The sequence below is a fragment of the Fusarium fujikuroi genome, chromosome FFUJ_chr03, assembly GCF_900079805.1.
Source record: "Fusarium fujikuroi IMI 58289 draft genome, chromosome FFUJ_chr03".
NCBI lineage: Eukaryota > Fungi > Ascomycota > Sordariomycetes > Hypocreales > Nectriaceae > Fusarium > Fusarium fujikuroi.
In genome coordinates, this window is record NC_036624.1 from 4,439,882 (window position 1) to 4,460,460 (window position 20,579).

Genomic DNA, 20,579 nt, shown 5'->3' on the forward strand with positions numbered 1-20,579 from the left:
ATTGCTCAGCCTCCAGCGCCTCCTCTTTCCCTCTGTCGGTGGCCACTGAGACTTGAGTTCACATCGCTTCCGAAAAAGAAGGACTTTCCTATTGAAAGTCATTCTACATCCTACATTGCAATGTCCGTCGACCTGGTCTTTCAGTCATGGTACAAGGGCGATGGTACGAGTAAGCAATCACTAGCCAGTGAAACACTTCATTCAAGCTTACTCTGTCAGATAAAGCGGATATAGCGCATAACGCCTTCAAATCGGTCAAGAAACACTTTGAACAGAGCAATTCATTAAGCAGTGATGAGAAGGCTCTTTTAGGGAAGAAGTCGTCGTTACAAGAAGTTGAAAAGGCAGTCAGCGATGCTTTCGCAAAGTACGAAGCCAAGAGCGAAGCCTCCAAAACACGGAAATGGTTATTGAAGGCCTCTGAATCAATATGCCATTATGGCCAAGTACTTGATGTCTTTGTTCAGCATCATCCTGAGTACGTCTCCTTGGCCTGGGGACTGATGAAGGTGATGTTTATCGTAAGTCGGCTTAATCTCCGCACTGAACGAGATATCTCACCATCGAATACTAGAGCGTGGTCAATCACGGCGAGACACTCAAATTATTATCAAAATCTCTCTTCGAGGTGGCACAGCGTCTTCCACGCATTAAACATCTATCCGCTCTGTATCCGACCAAGAACATGAAGACAGCCATTGAAAGCCTCTATTCTTGCATCATGGAGTTTTTACTCATTGCTCACTCCTGGTGTAACGAGTCAAAGTTCAAACACATTTACCACAGCTTCACAAGACCACACGAGTTGAGATACAGCGATCTGTTACAGAGGATAGAAACTTGCACGGGCAACATCAACGAACTTGCAACTGTGGGATCACAGACTGAGCTTCGAGTTATGCACGACACTCAGTCATCAAAACTCAACGAAATCATCTTAAGTTTACAAACTAGTGAGAAGACTAGGCAAGCGCAGATAGATGGCCTCAATTGCGCTATCTCTAGATTGGAGATATCGAGTCGAGACCATGATAGGAAGCTCAACTTGATCATGCAGTGGCTAGAGGCTTCTGGGTTGACAATTAACGACTTGTTGACAAAGATAGAGAGTATGCTACATTCCAAAATGAGTGCAATGTCTTTTTACTAATGTGTATCAAGCTTTCCACTCTATCCAGACAAGTGCGCAGCTGGATACCAACCAAAAGCTCTCTTCTCTGCAGTTGTCTCAAGCATTGGCAACCTTCTCTCAGAGCCTTGAGGACCCCAAGTCTTTATACAAACACCATTTGTTCCTCAGAAATCGGAGGGCTTCTGGGAGAGGAGCAACAGTAACTACCAACGAGTTCTGGCTGTCCCCAAAACTCGCAAGATGGTCCTCGTGCCCAAATTCCTCTCTCACAATCATCAGAGGCAGCTTCACGACCCGTTGGGCAATCCAGGACTTCGCTATAGATATCATACAAGCAGTTACCATGATGAACATACCAGCTATCTGGGTACTGGGCAGTGCAAACAAGACGAGCCCCAATGCGATGCTGAGTCCAGCCGATTTGGTGAGGTACCTGACCTACCAAGCGTTGCAAATTGAGGGAACAGTTACGACGGAAAAGCAGATGTCATTACGGCATTCACAGCTGGAGGAAGCCAAGACTAGTCAAGACTGGCTTGCACTCTTCAGGTTAATCATGCAAGACTTGGGAGGGCAGATCTATATTATCATTGATCTTGCGACTGCGAGCTCCGGTCCCAAAGGATCTGGTCAAGCCGACTTGATCTCCCAACTGAACGAAATGTTAGAAGGCCTGAGTAGCAAGAAACCACAAAGGGGATCACGAACCAAGGTGAAGATCATATTGCTTGTCTACGACTATAATTGGATGAGCTTGATCCCGAGGGAAATTTATGATCGCCTTGTCCCAGTCAAGATATCGGGAACTAAAGGATTACAAGGAAAGAGAATGCGGACAGCCGTTAATACACGAATCCTACCGAGACAGAGAGATATACGTTAGGTAGATATACACCTCGCCTGTAATATTTGGTATATCCCCAATCTCGAACCGTATCCAGACTAGCTTCTAAGTGTATAGTGGCAGCGCAGTAACGCAGTACGAATACTGTGTTTTATGTGGTATACACCGCTTAATTACAGTGATCTTTAATCACCCAAGGTAGTCACATGTGGGGCTGCATAAATGCGACAATTTTGGGGTCAGGTTGATATCGATGATCTAGCAGACTAGCAATGAATGAAAATTATGGCTCATGTCTGAAACCAATCTTTAATATGTCGTCGCCTGCAACATTATGTGAATACTGCTCACAGATTCCTCTAGATCCAAAGATACTAGATGAAGAAGCAAAGCGTTTACGGATAAGAGCCCCAACATGGTCCCTTGGGGCTGCTATCCGAATCAAGAACAGTCCATGCCCATTGTGTCGCCTTTTCATATCCCAATGGGATCCAGACTTCATCGCTGTCTCGTCCACCGATGAGGTTGAGCTTCGTTGGATATTGGGGCCTGCCGGGCGCTGGGCTTTCACTACCTATGGGGCTCGAGATTATACGTGGATTGGCTTCAGCTCAGGCATGGAGACGTCTGGTCACCCCGATCCTAACTCGGGACTCTTTCTTGAGCCGTGGACGGACCCTTTGGTGGACACTTCTAGGATCCTACGCTGGATCTCATCCTGCGAGGAGCTTCATAGCTCGGAATGTGCGATGCCGACCGACTTACCCTTTGCTGAGGCATTTCCTGGTCTCCGTGTACTCCGCGTGATCGATGTCGAGGATCATTGTGTCGTAGAGATGACAAGTCTTGAGAAATATATTGCTTTGAGCTATGTATGGGGAGCTGTTGCAAACTTTCGACTCACTAAGGCGAATCGAACGGCACTGCTTTTGCCCAGGTCTCTAGAAAAGGTCTTTAAGATGCTACCAAACACGATAAAAGACGCTATCACTTTGACAAGGCGTCTTGGGTGTAGATATTTATGGGTTGACGCGCTTTGCCTGCTGCAAAACAACACCGAAGACTTAGAGCTAGGCGTCAATGTCATGGATCTTGTTTACGAGAGAGCTTGGTTGACAATTGTCGCAGCCTGTGGTCATGATGCTGACGCACGACTCCCCGGGGTTCAGCAGGGGGCCCGAGATGGTTCTTCTAACTCATTCAAGATTATGCCCGGCGTCGAAATGGGAATTGTGACGGGACTAGACGGATTGCTCGAACGCTCAGTCTATCACTCCAGAGCGTGGACGTAAGTCTCGTATCTAATTATGATCAATCAAGGAATCTGATTCGGTGCAGGTTTCAAGAGCAAGTCCTATCTCGCCGAGTTCTCTACTTTGTTGAAAACAAGGTCTTCTACCGTTGTCGTGCAGCAGAGCATGCCGAACACTTTGTAGACGACCTATCACAAACCTCGGCTGACTGGACGCCAGGAGCTTCTCATTCGATGTCTGTGCTCGTGAATGACCCGGTGATTTATTTATCGACAATGCTCTCCCTCTATACCAAAAGAGTCTTGACAAATCAGAACGACACACTACGAGCCATGGCTGGCATTATCAGGCGGATTGCAGAGCGGATGAAGTGCAATTTCTTCCAGGGCCTTCCAACAGCCATGCTCGACAAATTCATCACATTCTTTGCAGATGGTACCATTCTTCACCGGCGCTCTACATTTCCAAGTTACTCGTGGACAGGCTGGCGCGGTTGTGTCGATATGAACTTGCAATTCACTTGCGAAAACATGACTATGACCGAGAACACCAAAATGTGGCTCAGGGACAGGACGTGGATCATATGGTATAAGCGAAACTTTTCTGGTATTCCCCAACTTGTCTGGGATCCGGATGCAAGCTTGTCAGATATGGAGTATGCGGGATATCGCCACAGGCGCCCTTTTCGCGATGGCCGATACGTTCCCAATCAACTAGACACAAGGCAAACCATGCCGACCGAGGAGGTATCCTTCTCTCGGGAAGTGCCATCTTACCCCATGCTGCAGTTTTGGACACTTTCGCTGTTCTACAGAATCTCTGACGTTGATGTTTTCAGGGGCACCGGATGCCTTCAGGATTCTAACACCAAGAACTGCGGTTTTGTTTTTCTGGATGGCTTTGACGAAACCGAGTTTTTCGAATCGCGGGACTCCTATGAGATAATACTTCTGTCCGAGACATCCTATCCTCGGTTTTTTGACTCCCGTTGGGTACAATGGCGGGATCTGTATGCTCTAACCGCAGGTCAGTGCAGGTTTTATAACATCATGATTCTGGAGTGGAACGGTGGAATAGCTGAAAGGCGAGGTTTTGGTCTGCTTCACCAAGGTGCTGTTGAGTTTAGTCTGGATCCTGGTCCGTCTTGGAAGGAAATATTTCTAGCGTAGAACCTCGAATCACATGCTGGATTATATACGAATAAAGATTGCATTGATATCCAAAAGAAGGACTAGTATCGAGAGCGCGGGATTTACAATAGGAAAGTTTGGTTGAGTAGAAGCACATGAATGGACATAAATGCGAAGAACAGCTAACATTAAGAGGTGACAGCTTCGCTTTTTGTGTCTTGCTAAGTCGTTTCTTGATACGGAAGGACTCAGGTTTCCGGTAGCAAATTGATGCGTCGGGTTTCACATTGCCGTGTTGGAAGGCGTATCCTTGAAGGAAAGGACAATACCAGGCACCATAATTGGGTTGCTAGGCTTACATCATTGATTATACATCTCGGTTCCTCTAAATGAACAATAGACCAGTTCTTCTGTGCCTCCTAACTAATGCTTGTGGCACAGTAGGTCGGTTCGGCGAAGTGAGTCAGCCTATGCTCCACAGCTAGTATACGACAAATAAGCACATAAAGTCAGATATCAGCACCCATATCAACAAAACGAATATACTCGCAGATATACTCGCAGAAAATACATGGCACATAATTCAGAGAGACTACCTTGGGGGGGCCTCGCCTCAATGCTTGAGCTGCGACGCATCAATCCTTGCCAACACGATGCTTACAACTTTCACGCACTAATACAACCAGACAGCAAGGCAAAGCTTACCAACTTTGTTGATATCTTTATGCAGAGTATCGCTGAAGATGCAGCTCAACAGCGCAAGCGATATCCGGAGAAATACGAGGTCCCCGACGAAAACCAAGTCATCATTTCAGATGAAGCGGCAATCAAAATTGAATCAACAGTCAGGCGTTGGCATCCAGAGGTCTATTGGCCTGATGACGGCGACGACCTCAAGACTTTTAAACAGCCAACGACTAAAAAGCTATGCCCTCACACAAGCGATTCTGATAATTGTGGATGTGTCTTACCTTATAAAGAACGCAAGATGTCTGCGTTCCAACGTCCACAAGTTCAGAACGACTGTTTCAAGTTCGATATAGATAACCGGGAGTCATTTCGCAATCTTCAGGTCGTCGAGAGTTTGATTCTTCATGGAGAAATGGACGCTATTCTCCGCTCATGTGCATACGAAGAGTGTCATCTGGCGAAATGGCGAGAGCATAGAGAATGCGATTGCACGCAGGTATATTTTGGATGGAGAAGTATATACGAAGATGCGATCAGGATGTATATGATACTCAATATCATACAGCATTTCCCCGAAATAAGGGAGGCCAACGGATCTCCAATTGAGGATTATCGCAACTTGGCAGCATACCAATAGGCGGTACGATCGAGTACGGAGTCTGGGTACAGAAGCGAGATCGCTATGTTCCCTCATAGGGACTTTCTCGGTATCGAGAAGGATCAGTTCTGGTGGAATCCTCGACCCCATGATGTCCCTCGCTGGAAACATATTATGCGGTTTGACACAAATGGGTTTGAAAACTACCAGAAGGGTTTGGATCGCTTTGGCTTCTCTTGCTCTGATGATGAGTCTGACGCCGAATCTCACAACGGTTCTAGCACCAATTCGGGCAACAAGTCTAGTGCAGAAAACGATTCCGATGATGGTTCCAGTGATGAACCCGAAGAGAAAGATCCCGAAGAGGTTGAGAATATGTTTTATACACTGGAGTTCTACCCATTGGGTCTCATGTCATATGACGACTTCCTCAACTTCGAAAAGCTCATGGAATATCGGCCTAGCCCACCAGATATATCTCACGTCAGAAGTATACTGTTCCAAAAAGGCCTCCCTATCGAGATAACAGATCGTATTCTCGAGTATGCCGATTACGCCCCGAGAGGAAGCCTCCATGTCCCAGGGCAGCCACTGCATCCTCAATGTAGGCAGGAACTAGACCGCTATCTCGAACACTGCTGGCAACTTATTGTCAGATGCTATATGTTAGGGTATGAGCTTCATGGGAGAGATGGGATGGATATCGGGAGTTTTGTAAGGGAGGAGGTGAAAGATTGCTTGGTGGAGCTCTTCAGCTGTAGATGTGATGGTGTACACGAGGGCTTTTGTGGTTGATGCGGGACCTACTGAGAACTCGAGGTTGAGAGGTAGATAATCGGGTGGCTTGTTTCAGTTATGTATACGTTAATCTCTTGCCTGTTGTTTTCTGTTTGACAAGCCAAGAGAGCGGGAAGGTGTCTAGACGACCAAAGTATTAAGATACCAACTCACAATCCGTTTTGACTATATCTTCTATTTAAACTCTCGAGAATCAGCTTTGTTGACATTTTTGTATGTTTCGTATAAACAATCCAGTCATTGCCTCAGGATCACGGCAGTCTCTACCCGTATGGCTGGGATAATACCAGGGTAGAGGTGCATTGACATTAGTTAGTGTGGCGACTCCTTGAACTCGTTGGGATGGACGAATCGCAATGATCTTCATTAGTCCTCTTTCTATACCGCACGATAATAACGACAAGACTGGATAAATCACTCACGCCTCCTGACCCTTCACCATGGAGGCTCTTCCAGATGAAATCTTGCTTAAAATATGTGCCGAATTGGAAGACCAACTACCTCTAGATAGATGGCAGCTGTATGGATCTCCGTTGGATCATTGAGGTTCAGCCGCACTCCGCAACCTCTGCCTGGTCTGCCGTCAACTCAGACGCATCGCACAGCCTTTGTTGTACCGTACCATCGCCATTGAAGGCCGCAATGGCGCAAAGAGCATTGGCACTCTTCTTCTCAGAACGTTCGTCGAGAATCCGCAGCTCGCAGAGCAAGTTCGCGCCGTCTCTCTGACCGACTGTATCAAGCTCTCAGAGCAGGTGGAGATATTGGACAGAGATGCAACCAAGACGCTCGTTCGATCAGCAATGGAAAAGCTGGACGTCCCGCCTGCACTCAAACGTATGATGATGAGAAAGATTGCATATTCTGACTTTGCTGCTCTTATCCTAGCATATATGCCTCATTTGCAGGTCGTCGACTGCACTATAGGTGTCAGGACATTCATACTCCCGTGGCTGTTGAGCGCAAGCCCGGATGCAGGGAGGCCCTTAGGCTGGCTTAAACGAGATAGAAAGGTTGAAGTTTCTGATGCTGAAGATAACGACAAGAAACAGGAAGAGAATGATTTTTCCGATGACGAATACTACGTTGCAAAAAAAGAAGAGTATGACTTTTCGGATGAGGAAGAGTACGTGGTAGACTACGCGAAAAAAGTAAGCATGGAAGAGTACCAACAGAAGGGTATTTCCAAGGGCACATTTGCAAACTATCGCTTTGCAAACCTCATCGAAATTCGTATTAGGGCAGTGGAATATCCAGGAGCCATCGAGGGTGCTTGGACTATCGAACCTCTGCTTCTCAATTCTAAGCTCAAAATATTAAGAACGTTTGGCACTGCCTGGTACGGCGATGAGCTCACCAACTTCGTGTGGCCTGAGCACAAAACTACAACCTGGAGCATTTCGACCTTATGGAATCATATGTCGATGCCGAAGGACTAAGCACAATTCTCACTCGCTGCCCGAAGCTTAAGGGAATCTCCATTAGGTTACCCGACGAGGATAGGGAGACACCAGTTAACTATGGCCTGGCCTTCGGTGAGGAGGAAGATTGTACCCTCAACTTTGATGGCTTTGAGGACGTTCTTCGAAAACATGGTTAAAATCTCGAAAATTTCGACTTGAACACTTTCCTTTTTGAAAGCTACCGCACGATTCAGCGAAATCGTGGCCCAGGGGAAGGAATGATTGGTTCCCTCCGAGAACTCAAATCCCTCAGACACCTCGGAGTCAGCAAGGAGGCTTTTATCGGAGAGATTGAGCCACTCTCACGACTGAGTGAGGTTTTTCCGGAATCGATTGAGACTCTTCACCTGTATTGCGGTGGAATATGGAAGACACAGGATTGGGTCGAATTGGAACGTGAGCTGCATAACCAGGACATCTACAATTTGCTTCTCGACGGTATGCCTAATCTCCGCGAGATTAGTGTAGAGAGATGCAAGACTGGTTTCGATAGCTCTAATCATTATGAGTTATATGCTGATTTAGATAATGCGGCTACTGCTGCTGACGAAGAAGAAGATGTTGTTTCATGTTTTAGTGATAAAGACCCAGAAGGTCTTTATAAACCACAGTTTCGACCGGAAGAATTTATGTACTCGAAGGAAGCGGAGTGGCCACCTGAATTGCATGTTGCTGGCTGGGTTGTGGACATCGTCGAGGAGGGCCTATATAAGATACGTGGAAGACCAGCTTACGACTTTCGAGTCGTCATTCTGACAAGGAAGACATGAATGGACTCTGCTTATGTCCAACTGATGCAGATCAAGGACGGGACGCTCGGCTAAGATGTCGTATGCAACTTTGTGGCCCAGGTCCTGTCATCTGTAGCCTATCATAAAATACAAGTCATCGAACTCGCTAATCTAATCCCCTGATCTTTGTTTCCTCCTCAAAATGCATTGATACGATGTGCCACAGCGCGAGAAGAGAGATCTTATTTAACCTATGGCGTGATGGGCGCAGAAGAACACAGTTCACTGCAAGGCGTTATTGCTACAAAACAAGATCAATACATCTTACCTGACGGAGTCTTCGAATGATAATCCAGGACATAATCATGGGTGTACTTCGGTGGTAATATTCCCGAGAGATATGATCACTAATACGGAGAGCATTGCGAGGTCAATACGTGCATCGAAGCGGCAGCATGTTATCAACGCAACAGGACCAAGTGGAAGAAGTCTTTACTTATACAAGTAACATGCATGAAGCCAAAGCTGCAGCAGACAAATAATGATGCATCTTTCTTGGAGCTAGGCTCAAACCACAATGACATACATCTTGTCCGAACAGTCACAACAAGCACTTTGCCTGCCGGAACCAAAAATGCGAACCAAAATACAGGACCAACACAAAAAGGCAAGCAAAAAGTCTCGCTGCAGTCATCTTTATCAGCTATGGCAGCCTAGTCCAGCCTGCATCACCACACCCCCTCATCCCAAACCTCACGCGCCATTGGTCAACCGTCGACCAACTGACCTAGATACAGTTACATCGTAGCCCGCGTCCTAACCAGTTTCTGCTGCAGATAAAAAAAAGTCGTCGGTCTGTAGGGCTGTTGGTACAGTGAAACAAAAGTGTATCAGCAGATGCTCATGATGGTTGCCTCGTGTGGGATGGGACGGATGTTTCAAAAAGGGTGTCATGGCCCCCGATTCTGGTCTTTTCTTTTTCTGCACTTTCTGCTTTGTGAATAACTTCACTTTTGCCTTTGTTCTTCATCATGGGAGTTCCCCACATAAATGCCCGCCAAGAGGTGCAGGTTATAACGCAGACCGTTTCTCTCCCCACGACCACTTACACCACTCAAGTCACGCTAGGCGTGGCTTCGGCTCCAGCCACGGACCGTCCCGTCGTGACGTCTCAACACAGCGGCGATGGATTAAGCAGTGCGCAGATCGGAGCAATAATCGGATGCATCGTTGGAGTATTCGTGCTCGCTTTTATTGTGGTATGTTGCTGTCGAAGACCGAAGCAGCCTAAGAAGCGGAGGAGTTATCGAAGCAGTTATGCGGATTCTTCAGATGGCTGGTCTGAGAGGATGCCGAATGAGAACTGGGTGAGGCCTGTGCCTATTCCTGTTGCTAGGCCTGTTCCTGTCCAGTTTCCGTCGCCGGTTGTGCAGAGGGAGCAGATTCCCGGGGGACCGAAGTATCCGACTTATAGGGCGATTCCTATTCCTAACCCGAGAAGGGGAGAGAATCCACCGAGGACATATTGGCGATAGCTGCCATGTCTGTCAGCAGAAGTTCATGGGATGAATGAGTTATGAGAAATGTGAGATGAAGGATACGACAAATGAAATCAGGAATGGGGGAGAGAACTATGATGTCTTCCCATAAAGCATCATATGGGAGGCATTTACGATCAGCAAGCGAGCGAGCGAGCATTTTCATTTATCATCACAACACTGAAAACATAATTATATCGCATAATCCAACACATTCATATAATATATACACTAATTTATCATCATCATAATCTCATCATCTCTCGTCTCATTCCTCTTCAACAAGTCTTTCTTGCCATTCTTAGACAACAACCTTTGTCTTATGATTACACTTATGCGCATTGCTAGCAAGAGTCTTCTTCTTCTGCCACTGCTCGAAGCGTGCAGCTACAGCCCTCTTGCTCTTGGGGTTAGCAGAGGTCTTGTCTCGTGGGGGAACGCCCTTGAGGCTGAGAGCGAACTGGGCAGCAGCACGGCCAGCAGTCTTGGTGTTGAGAGTCAGGGCTCCCCAGTGGATGTTGTTGATGGTGTCGCATTCCAAGTGATAACATGGATCGGTCTCGGCATCAGCGCCGGTGAAGATACCGGAGGAGGGGATGCCGAGCTCGACGAAGGCGGCGTAGTCAGAAGACTCACCGAACTCCCTGTGAAACTGTGAGTATACTTCTTGTAGGTGACCAGTGTTAGAACTTACTCCCACTCGACGGTCTTGCCCTTCTTGCGGAGCCAGGCAGCCAGGATATCTCCTCCAACTCGGTCGGCGGGTTTGCTAGCTTGGACCCAGTACTTGGGCTTAGGAGAACCGATCATGTCATAGTTGAAGTAGAATCGGATTCTGTCGGCTTCCTCCTCGGTGAGCTGCTCGCCGTAGTAGTAAGATCCAGCAAGGCCGCTCCTGTATCACAAATCAGTCAACAGCAGAGAGACGTGGATTGTGTCACTCACTCTTCAGCACCCCACCAAGCAAAGCGGACCTTGTTCTTGTAACCAGTGTACTTGGTGAAAGACTTGGCAATCTCGAGAATACCAGCAGTTCCACTGCCATCATCATTGATACCAGGACCAGCTTGGACACTGTCGAGATGAGCACCCATCATGACGACGTTGTTAGGGTCACCCTGCTTAGTCTCTGCGATAATGTTCCAAGTCTCACGGGTCTCATGGAACGAGTCCACCAGCAAAGTGACCTCAAGCGTCTCACCAGCCTCGATGCGCGTTCTCCAAGCAGTGCCGACTTCAAGAGGAATCACACCAACGGGGACGATGAGCTCCAGGTTCTCAGCACTGAGAGTCGCACTGGTGATACCCTCGCCAGGTTGGTTGTTGACAAGGAGAACACCACGAGCGCCGGCCTTCTTTGCGAGCTTGAGCTTATCTGAGATCGCACACGAGCCGCGCTTCACGAGGGCGAGTTTATCCTTAGCATCGACACCCTCCCATTGGTCTGCGAAGCATCCAGATCCGCGCTCATCGTCAATTGGTACGAGAACAAGAGGAGCTGTCACGCCATCGGGAGTAGGTGTGCCGACGTTGTAGATGAGAGTGATGACATAGACATCCTCGCCATCAGGTCCTCGGACCCAGATGTCTTTGGTCTGCTCGAAGGTGTAGTTGAAGGGCTGGATGTAAGTGTTGAGATGCTTTCCGTATTGGCCCTTGAGCTGCTTGGAGATGTAGTCGACGGAGGCCTTGTAACCGGGGAAGCCAAAGGCACGATTGCCGCCGTTCTTCTTGGCGATTGTGTTGAGGTCTTCAAGGGTCTTTCGAAGCCTATTGATGTTAGTGGTGTTTAGCTAATTGAATGAGGGTTTACATACTTTGACTTTTTGATGTCACCCTCAACTTGGCTGGGAGTCAATTTCTTGGTAGCTGATACCTCAGAAAAGAGGAGAGCTCCGCAGAGCAGAGCATTAAGGAACTTCATGGTGAGAATTGTCAATTAAGTAACAATATCTCTTGAAGACAAGAATGTAACCTGACAGTCCCTAAACAATGCGACAGATGCTTCCCTTTTATAGCAATACAGCTGTCATCCGTATAGCTACAGCTATACAACCTCGATGCAACACAGTCTAACAAAGCTCACAATTTACCCCAACCAGAAACTGATCCAGACGGTTAAACCCATCGGTAGACGATGCAAAAATGGCAGGTCGCAACATTACAAAGTCTTGGCATCGACTGGTGCTCACTACCCATGTCGTGGCGCCAACGATAAACAAGCATGGCAGAGATAAGATCTACAAGGAGGTGCGGGGTGGGAGCCAGGTCCGGGAGGGTGATGATAGGTTCGAGCGAGTGGCGGAGGAACTATTGTAAAAGGTTCGAGGACTTTTGAAGAGGGTGAATAGGTATGCTTACTTTTAGCTAGACTGGTTGTCAAGAACTGGGATGAATGGCCGAGGATGATGGTGTCTTATCAATAAGATGGGTCAGCAAGTTTATTCAGCATCATGACATGAGCCGGTGAATGTATTGATGTGACTGAAGTTATGGTGTCATGGGTAGAAAGCTGCTGTGCTTCTGTTGGCCAGCCAAAGTAGAACAAAGCAACAATAAGCATTTCGCACATATAGAATACGGAGAATCACGATATCTCAATCTCTTATTGTGAAGAAGCAGTCACCTACTCTTCAGGTACTATTGAGTTATGATAAGCATGATAATAGATGGACTTGCACTGCATTTAAGCTTAATGCGTAGCTTAACTTGAGCCAAAACTTCATGATGCCGATGCTCCCGGGTAGGCCAACGGCTTTCGGTTCTCCCAAAACCGAGCATGATCTCCTGACACCTTCACCGCCTACCGCATTCCGCCCTCTGAACCTTCTAGCTCACGTTCTAGAACGGGTTTAAGAGGATACACTCGGCATTGGCGGGGCACATCCAAAGTCTCTGTCATGCCAGCCCCGCCACCTTTAGCCTTTGCCATTAGCTAACAATGTTTGTGTCCCGTGGCGTGCTTAAGTCGTCGGTTCTCGTATGAGAAACTCTTTTTTCTCCCTCTTTATTCTTCTCTACCTAATCTAAAATACATAATTGTTTCAAAATGGCTTCTCCGGTCCCTCACGTTCCGCCTCGCGCTGCTACTGTCCTCTCGGCGACAGAGCTCATCGGAAATACTCCTCTTGTCAGACTTAACAAGATCCCCCAGTCGCTGGGCATCGAGTGCGATGTCTACGTCAAGCCAGAGCTGTTCAGCGCTGGAGGCAGTGTCAAGGACAGAATTGCTCTGCGCATGATTGAAGAGGCTGAGAAGAGCGGAAGAATTAAGCCTGGTGACACTCTTATCGAGCCTACCAGTGGAAACACGTAAGATCACCACATTTCGAAGCCCTCGGATCTCAGCTGACTGTAACAGTGGTATCGGTCTTGCTCTCGTCGGAGCTATCAAGGGCTACAAGACTATCATCACACTCCCCGAGAAGATGTCCGCCGAAAAGGTCTCTGTCCTCCGTGCCCTCGGCGCCACCATCATCCGTACTCCTACACAAGCTGCTTGGGATGCCCCCGAGTCTCACATCGGTGTTGCCCGCCGTCTTGAGAAGGAGCTTCCCAACGCCCATATTCTCGACCAGTACAGCAACGAGAACAACCCTCTCGCCCACGAGTTCGGCACCGCTGAGGAGATCTGGGAGCAAACTGCCGGCAAGATCAACGCTATTGTCGCTGGTGCCGGTACTGGTGGTACCATCACTGGTCTCGCTCGTGGTCTGAAGAAGCATAACAAGGACATCAAGGTCATTGCTGCGGATCCTCACGGCAGTATCCTTGCTCTGCCTGAGCTTCTGAACGAGGAGCATGCCAACGAGTCTTATAAGGTGGAGGGTATCGGATATGATTTCATTCCCGATGTGCTTGATCAGCAGATTGTTGATAAGTGGTACAAGACCGATGACCGACAGTCTTTCCACCTTGCACGAAGACTTATCGCCGAGGAGGGTATCCTCGTTGGTGGCAGCTCTGGTTCTGCCATGGCTGCCATGCTCCTCGCTGTCAAGGAGTACAACTTCAAGAAGGGCGATGTCGTAGTTGTTGTTCTGCCCGACAGCATCCGAAGCTACCTCTCCAAGTTTGCTGATGACGACTGGCTCGCCGCCAACGATCTCCTCCCCGTCAACGGTGTTGAATCCACCGTCAACGGCAACAGCCAGAAGAAGACCTCCGACCCTTACGAGGGCGCCACCATTGCCTCTCTGCGCCTCAAGCCCGTCACATCCGTCGGTGCCAACTCTTCCTGCTCCGAGGCCATCGAGACCATGCGCGACAAGGGCTTCGATCAACTCCCTGTCCTTTCCGCCAACGGCCACAAGCTCGTCGGTCTCGTCACACTGGGTAACCTCCTAAGCTACATCTCCCGCGGCCGCGCCACGGCCCAGAGCCCTGTATCAGACGTCATGTTTGACTTTGCGCGCCTCGACGAGATCGTCACTGATCCTCGCGAATTCGCTTCCCCCATCAACCCCGGCAAGCGTAGACAATTCGTCGAGATCACAAAGGACACACCCCTCACCACACTTAGCAAGTTCTTTGAGTGGAACAGTGCAGCCGTCGTCACCGAGAAGACTGACGATTCCAAGTCTCTGTCCAAGCCTATTGCTATTGTTACAAAGGTTGATCTCCTTACATGGATGATCAACAAGAAGTTGTAGAGGGGAGAAACCTCGCGAGAGGAGGGGGGAACGAGTACTCATGTTTTCAACGACATTCACGTCTGGCGTTCCAGGATACCTTAGAGAAAAAGATGGGATTTTTTTGATAGACTGAATTTTGGGCGGTAGACTCAACATCTACATGGCATTTGCGATGGAATCAGCTGCATAAATTAAAAAATGTCATTAATATAATTGTGTCATTCCATTTCTGCTCCTTCGTGAGGCATTGATCGCTGCTGTTATACCCGCTGAGCGATCCACCACCACCACTTGTCCGCTCCGGGACCATCGCCAGTGACGTTTCCAGGGAGGACATCAACATCGATTTCGAACTCCTGGAGCTGGCTGAAGGTGAACTTGGAGGAACCGTACTCGCCCAGCCAAGAATCCTGCTCTTCAGAGCCAATGTCGTCAGATCCGACGCCCGAGTCCAGCAGTCCCTTGCTTCGCGAAGCACGAATTCTCGTCAGCTCGGCTTCGAGGTTGGACTTAACAAGTGTCGATGGCAAAGCGGTGAAGAGGTCCATCTTGTTGGCGGCGATGAGAATAGGGATCGCAGCCTTGGCCTTGGCGGTGGTAGCCCGCTTCTGCAGGAAAAGCAGCACGTCGTAGAGATACGCAGCGGTGGGCGCAAGAACCTCGGGTTCTCCAATAGCAGCAGCATCCACCAAAAAGACAACGGCCTTCAGTTTTTCAGTGCGGTCCAGCTTGCTCATCGGCACGTTTCGCAGCTTTCCATGTCCAGGAGTATCGACGAGCAAGAACTTGGTATATGTACCATCGTGGGTATCGTGGTTACGGTACGAGTGCTTGTTATCGGAGTCGGTAGAGGCGTTGAGCTCAACATCGTGCGACACCTGGGAAGTGTGCGTCTCGGTACCAGAAGCGCCGCGCTCAAAGAGTGTGAGAAGTGACGTCTTGCCAGCGTTGGCGGGGCCGAGAAGGAGGACGCTAGGGGCGACGGTGTATGTCTTTGATGAAGAGAGGATGAGGTGAAGAATTATAGGAGCACCGATGATGATGATTGCACCAATAATGATTGTGGCGAGCGAGGGTGTCATGATGGCCTCAACAGTTGCGATGAAGTTGGCCATGGTGGGCGATGTGCGGCACCAATTAGCGCCTGAGTCGCCGCGGTAGCTGTCGATGATAGAGAAGAGGGAGGACAGTCCAGAGCCCTTCGTGAGTTCACCACAGCCTCGTTGACGTCGAATGCGATCGCTGAATGACGCTATTCAGACAGTTGGCCTTAGTTTGACAAAGCTGTGCGAAGCGATATCTGGCCAGCCCACTGGAAGCTCCTAGACCGGCGTCCCCACATCGGTCATCAGCCTCAGCCACAGCCACGAACGACAGGAAAATACGTTGTGTCCAATGAGCGAAGATGTCGAAATCCCACCGAAACAGAAAGGGGATAAGGGGGAAATGGGACGTAATCAGCCACAAAAGGACCCTGTTAATTAAAGGCAATGGCAGTGCTGGTTCCCTAGTGCAGAGCCTAGGAGAGCCCCAAACTTGGGTTGTCCCCGCGAGAGAAGAGGAGAGTTGAGGTCAATTAATCAAGTAAGTTAGAAGACCTAATGATGTAATGTTTGGATTTTCGAATTGCTTTTAGAATAGACCACAAATGTACTCTTGTGCTCAGTGCCAAGGGAGATGGATTAAATTAATACTCTAAAAATAAGGATAAAAAGAACCAGCTTCATCTGTCAGCCCTGAGCTTTTCTTGCGGGCGGCTTTCCCCATAGGGGAGGGTCTGAGCTCAGCCTCTCGGCATCACGGCTTCAGTAATACGTAGGCCTACTCCACGCGCTGCCTTCCAAAATTCAGCCAAGACTCAGCCAAGCCCATTCACTTTTTCCCCTTCCTCCATCCTTCACTGCTTCTCTTTTCTTATCGCGTGTGTGCAAGCCCTGATAGATAATGTTTATGTACGAATAACCGACTTTCTCAATCATCTTTTCGTCTCTACCTAGTATCGCGTCCAACCGAATTGTCCCTCCCCGCGCTACAAGCCAGCCTGCCATGGGGAGCACCAGCACCAGTTCCACCTCCGGCCAGACCGCGCCCATCCAGATGACGGGTAAATCGAATGCCGCTACGCCGAAGCTGAATAACGAAGTCGAGATGGGCAGTCTGCCGGGAGATACGCAGGCCCAGGAGGAGGATATCATGCAGATCGCTAGGATAGGAGACGTACCGGCCATGGAGAAGCTTTTCGAGTCGGGCGAGTACGATGCGACCTACCACGACGATGAGGGTATCACGCCCTTACATGTGAGTTACAAGCGATGCGACGATTGTTGGGATGATGGAGGACTTTGGCTGACATTGCGTATAGTGGGCTGCGATTAACAATCAATATGCGATGTGCAAATTCTTGATCGAACACGGCGCCGAAATTAATAGAAAGGGCGGAGAATCGGTAGCAACAGCTCTTCAATGGGCCGCCCAGCGATGCCATTACTACACCGTCAATCTACTCCTCCAGCACGGCGCCGACCCTCTCATCACCGACGCCCAAGGTTACAACACGCTTCACATCTCGACGTTCAACGGCAACGTCCTTCTGATTGTCCTCCTGCTCCACCAGGGAATTCCGGTCGACGTTATCGACACGTTCGGCCACACTGCGCTCATGTGGGCTGCGTACAAGGGCTTCCCTCAATGCGTTGATCTGTTTCTTCGCTGGGGCGCAAGCGTCCATGCGACAGACGAGCAGGGCTTCACCGCGCTGCATTGGGCGCTCGTCAAGGGAAGTCCGGGATGTATCCTCAAACTAATCGAGTACGGCGCCGATCGATTCGCAAAGACACAGACGGGTAAGACTCCTGCTGTGACGGCCAACGAGCTTAATACGGAGGGCGCCTGGCACAGAGCGCTTCGAGAATGCGGTTTCAACGAGGACGGTCATCCTGCGGTGCCGCCTTGGCCGGGTGCTAGCTATTTCTTGAAGGACAAGAGAGCCTTTGTCACAAGGTTCTTGTTCATTTGGCCGTTTGTTCTGGTTTGGGGCATGCTTATGGCTGTTTCGAGTGCGCCTATCTACATTGGCGTTCCTCTTGGATTCGCTGTGGTTTACGGTGTCCAGTGGGTTGCTCAGCAAGTTCTGGAATATGCGCCTCCCGATATGCGACACTTTCACAAGACTCCTTGGCTCACCGGTATCTTTGCGGCCACGCTCTTCTTAACAGCTGTGAATTGGTTGACGACAGTCCTCTTTGCCACAACGCTTGGCGCGAGTGAGGGTCACGGCCATACCTTTCTCAACCTGTTCTTCGGCATCTTCTTGGGCCTCACCGCGTACTTCTACGTTGCCAGCATGAGATACGACCCGGGTTTCGTGCCAAAGATGAACGGAATTGCAGAGCAGAAAGCTGTCATTGACGGACTTTTGTCGCAGTGGAAGTACGACGAGACCAACTTTTGTGTTACTTGCATGATTCAGACGCCTCTCCGAAGCAAGCACTGCCGCCGATGTCAACGATGTGTCGCCAAACATGATCACCATTGTCCTTGGGTTTACAACTGTGTCGGCATTAACAACCACCGACACTTCTTCTTCTACCTCATCTCGCTGACCTTTGGTATCATCTCATACGACTTTTTACTGTATTACTGTAAGTTGAACATCCCCTACTCTGACGTTATGCCAATGCTGATAACGCCGTAGACTTCGAAACTATCAGCAGCAATGCTTCTGATAGCTGCAACGTTCTTAGCCCGAACCTTTGCAAGTTCATCAATGCTGATTCGTACACTTCGATCTTGGCCGTTTGGATTACGCTTCAACTCCTCTGGGTCACCATGCTTTTGTTTACCCAGTTTATTCAGGTAGCTCGAGCTATGACGACGTATGAGAACATGTTTGGTGTGAGGGACGGAACTGCGATTACCGCTCTCACATCTACTGGCGCCCCTCTCGACCCCAACCACCCGTCTCTATCCGCAACAGCAACCCCTGGTGGTCACCACCACAAGCACAAGGGCGGCATGCTCAAGTCTTTGAGCCGTACCCTTGGTGTCGACCCCTTTATCGAGACCATTACCGGCCGAGGTGCCGTTTCCACCAAGAACAAGCGCAAGAAGAAGAACCCCTACAGCCGAGGCTGCATTGCCAACTGCAAGGACTTCTGGTGCGATCCTGCGCCCATCTTTGGCCAAAGAGAGAACGGCGCTGCTGTACTTGGTGGAGAGAGAGTTGACTACACAGCCATGTATGAGAGTCCTGGTCTGATGCAGTTGACTGGTCGTAGAGAACGCGGTGGTTACGAGGCCGTTGGGACAGAAGAGGTTTAGACAATGGCGAGCTTTGCTTTTGGGAACTGAGGAGTCATTAATCGGGACACGTTGTACGACCGGCGCCAACTAAATAGAGATTGGTGGTGAATGACGGGTGAATGATGCATTACGACTATATGCGGGTACTTGGGAGAGTATTCTGGTAGACCAGGGGCTTCAAGAAAGAATAGAGGCGTCTTCATCATGATCATTCTTCTCTTTTTTACTTGTACTCTAGTGGAAAGTGCTCAGTTGGGTACGGGATATATGACGAGAACTGTATACTAGCAGTGGATGTAATGTTGACCTTAGCGGTAAGGGCGTTTAGATGAAGAAATTGTATTTGGAAGTTTGAGTTTCAGAGCTGTCAGAAGTTCCTGTGAGACCTGCAGGATCTAGATGATAATGAACTATTGCCAACTAGGACCGTAGCTCCCGTGCTGATCGGTTACAAACGGTCAGATCGTTACTCAAGAAGGTTACGAAGAGTTCGTGTCGTGATAGAAGCTAAACTAGCCTCCTTCTCGTGTAATATATATCGCGGAAAAACTGTAGAACTGCGAACACGTTCTCAGTGGCGAGCTTGAAACATGATATATCAACAACCACTCGCAAAGTCCCCAATCGCAACTCACGCCCAAGACTCACCTCGTTCCAACTCCAATCAACACGTCGAAACCCCATCGATCTTGCGGGCCTCCGATCTCAAAAGATCGCAGTATCAGCATGGAACTCGGTCAGAGAAAGGACATGTATGTAGGTGATATGTGATATTCGCGGGAACTTTAGCAAGGGTTTCCTGGGTAAGATATTCTTGCGAGACAGGGGTTATGCGACTGGTAGTGTTATCGTACGGGGGAGAAGGTGGTCAGCATTTTGTAAAACAGGGAATTCGGCAGTTGAGTTGTGATCTTGCATTGCTGCAGGATCTGGTTTCGTGTTGATTAGGGAGGGTTGGGGTGGGTTATATGAGATCGGGTTAAGGTCTCGGTGACAAAAGGTCCATCATAGCGTAGAGCAGCTATTGTTGATGAGAGAAGAGTAGTGAGTGGGAGAGGGGACTTACGAGGCCATTCCCACCTTTCTCAACGGTTGCAGGGGTAGACGGGCCGCTGTTTCATCAACGCTCGTCCCGCCCAGAGCATCAAGTTGAGGTGGACCTCTCTTCAGTGAAGCAGAACCTCAAAATCTTGATTGAAAAGAAGTCGGAACAGAGTAACATTTTTATCCTTCTTCAGAGTCAGGATTTTTGATCCAAGACATTTACATGAATAAGCAGGTCAGCCACCGTTGGTACCTGCATTACAGTAAACCTAACCAAGGTGTAGACTGTAAGCTGTATTTGCTTTTTTCTCACAAGCCATGGCCTGATTCCTCATTCAGCCCTTTGCCGGTTTACGTACCCGTTTGGAGATGAGAGAAAACTGTGACATATCCGGGCGGGACCGCGCACAAAGACTTAGACT

The 20,579-nt window shown here is 49.0% G+C and overlaps 9 protein-coding genes; 7 read left to right on the forward strand and 2 right to left on the reverse strand.

Annotated features, from left to right (window-relative positions):
• Nucleotides 1-120: 120 nt before the first annotated feature.
• FFUJ_03460 (uncharacterized protein) lies at nt 121-2,015 on the forward strand (the record flags this gene model as incomplete). XM_023575310.1 has 4 exons in its annotated part: nt 121-169; nt 220-521; nt 575-1,109; nt 1,162-2,015. 4 exons carry the CDS (start codon nt 121-123, stop codon nt 2,013-2,015), a joined length of 1,740 nt encoding a protein of 579 aa, XP_023428512.1.
• Nucleotides 2,016-2,290: 275 nt separating this feature from the next.
• FFUJ_03461 (related to tol protein) lies at nt 2,291-4,398 on the forward strand (the record flags this gene model as incomplete). XM_023575311.1 has 2 exons in its annotated part: nt 2,291-3,264; nt 3,315-4,398. 2 exons carry the CDS (start codon nt 2,291-2,293, stop codon nt 4,396-4,398), a joined length of 2,058 nt encoding a protein of 685 aa, XP_023428513.1.
• Nucleotides 4,399-5,731: 1,333 nt separating this feature from the next.
• On the forward strand, nt 5,732-7,884 carry FFUJ_03462 (uncharacterized protein; the record flags this gene model as incomplete). XM_023575312.1 has 3 exons in its annotated part: nt 5,732-6,189; nt 7,038-7,543; nt 7,595-7,884. 3 exons carry the CDS (start codon nt 5,732-5,734, stop codon nt 7,882-7,884), a joined length of 1,254 nt encoding a protein of 417 aa, XP_023428514.1.
• A 242-nt stretch (nt 7,885-8,126) lies between these two features.
• Nucleotides 8,127-8,678, forward strand: FFUJ_03463 (uncharacterized protein; the record flags this gene model as incomplete). The annotated part of the gene is made up of 1 exon (XM_023575313.1): nt 8,127-8,678. The coding sequence occupies one exon, from the start codon at nt 8,127-8,129 to the stop codon at nt 8,676-8,678; it is 552 nt and encodes a 183-aa protein (XP_023428515.1).
• Nucleotides 8,679-9,670: 992 nt separating this feature from the next.
• Nucleotides 9,671-10,174, forward strand: FFUJ_03464 (uncharacterized protein; the record flags this gene model as incomplete). The annotated part of the gene is made up of 1 exon (XM_023575314.1): nt 9,671-10,174. One exon carries the CDS (start codon nt 9,671-9,673, stop codon nt 10,172-10,174), a length of 504 nt encoding a protein of 167 aa, XP_023428516.1.
• Nucleotides 10,175-10,478: 304 nt separating this feature from the next.
• Nucleotides 10,479-12,101, reverse strand: FFUJ_03465 (related to aminopeptidase Y precursor, vacuolar; the record flags this gene model as incomplete). XM_023575315.1 has 4 exons in its annotated part: nt 10,479-10,821; nt 10,872-11,072; nt 11,123-11,947; nt 11,995-12,101. The coding sequence occupies 4 exons, from the start codon at nt 12,099-12,101 to the stop codon at nt 10,479-10,481; spliced, it is 1,476 nt and encodes a 491-aa protein (XP_023428517.1).
• Nucleotides 12,102-13,226: 1,125 nt separating this feature from the next.
• Nucleotides 13,227-14,829, forward strand: FFUJ_03466 (probable CYS4-cystathionine beta-synthase; the record flags this gene model as incomplete). XM_023575316.1 has 2 exons in its annotated part: nt 13,227-13,489; nt 13,539-14,829. 2 exons carry the CDS (start codon nt 13,227-13,229, stop codon nt 14,827-14,829), a joined length of 1,554 nt encoding a protein of 517 aa, XP_023428518.1.
• A 242-nt stretch (nt 14,830-15,071) lies between these two features.
• FFUJ_03467 (related to SRP102-signal recognition particle receptor, beta chain) lies at nt 15,072-15,926 on the reverse strand (the record flags this gene model as incomplete). Its single annotated transcript, XM_023575318.1, has 1 exon — nt 15,072-15,926. The coding sequence occupies one exon, from the start codon at nt 15,924-15,926 to the stop codon at nt 15,072-15,074; it is 855 nt and encodes a 284-aa protein (XP_023428519.1).
• A 931-nt stretch (nt 15,927-16,857) lies between these two features.
• On the forward strand, nt 16,858-19,131 carry FFUJ_03468 (related to AKR1-ankyrin repeat-containing protein; the record flags this gene model as incomplete). XM_023575319.1 has 3 exons in its annotated part: nt 16,858-17,109; nt 17,174-18,452; nt 18,506-19,131. The coding sequence occupies 3 exons, from the start codon at nt 16,858-16,860 to the stop codon at nt 19,129-19,131; spliced, it is 2,157 nt and encodes a 718-aa protein (XP_023428520.1).
• Nucleotides 19,132-20,579: the final 1,448 nt, after the last annotated feature.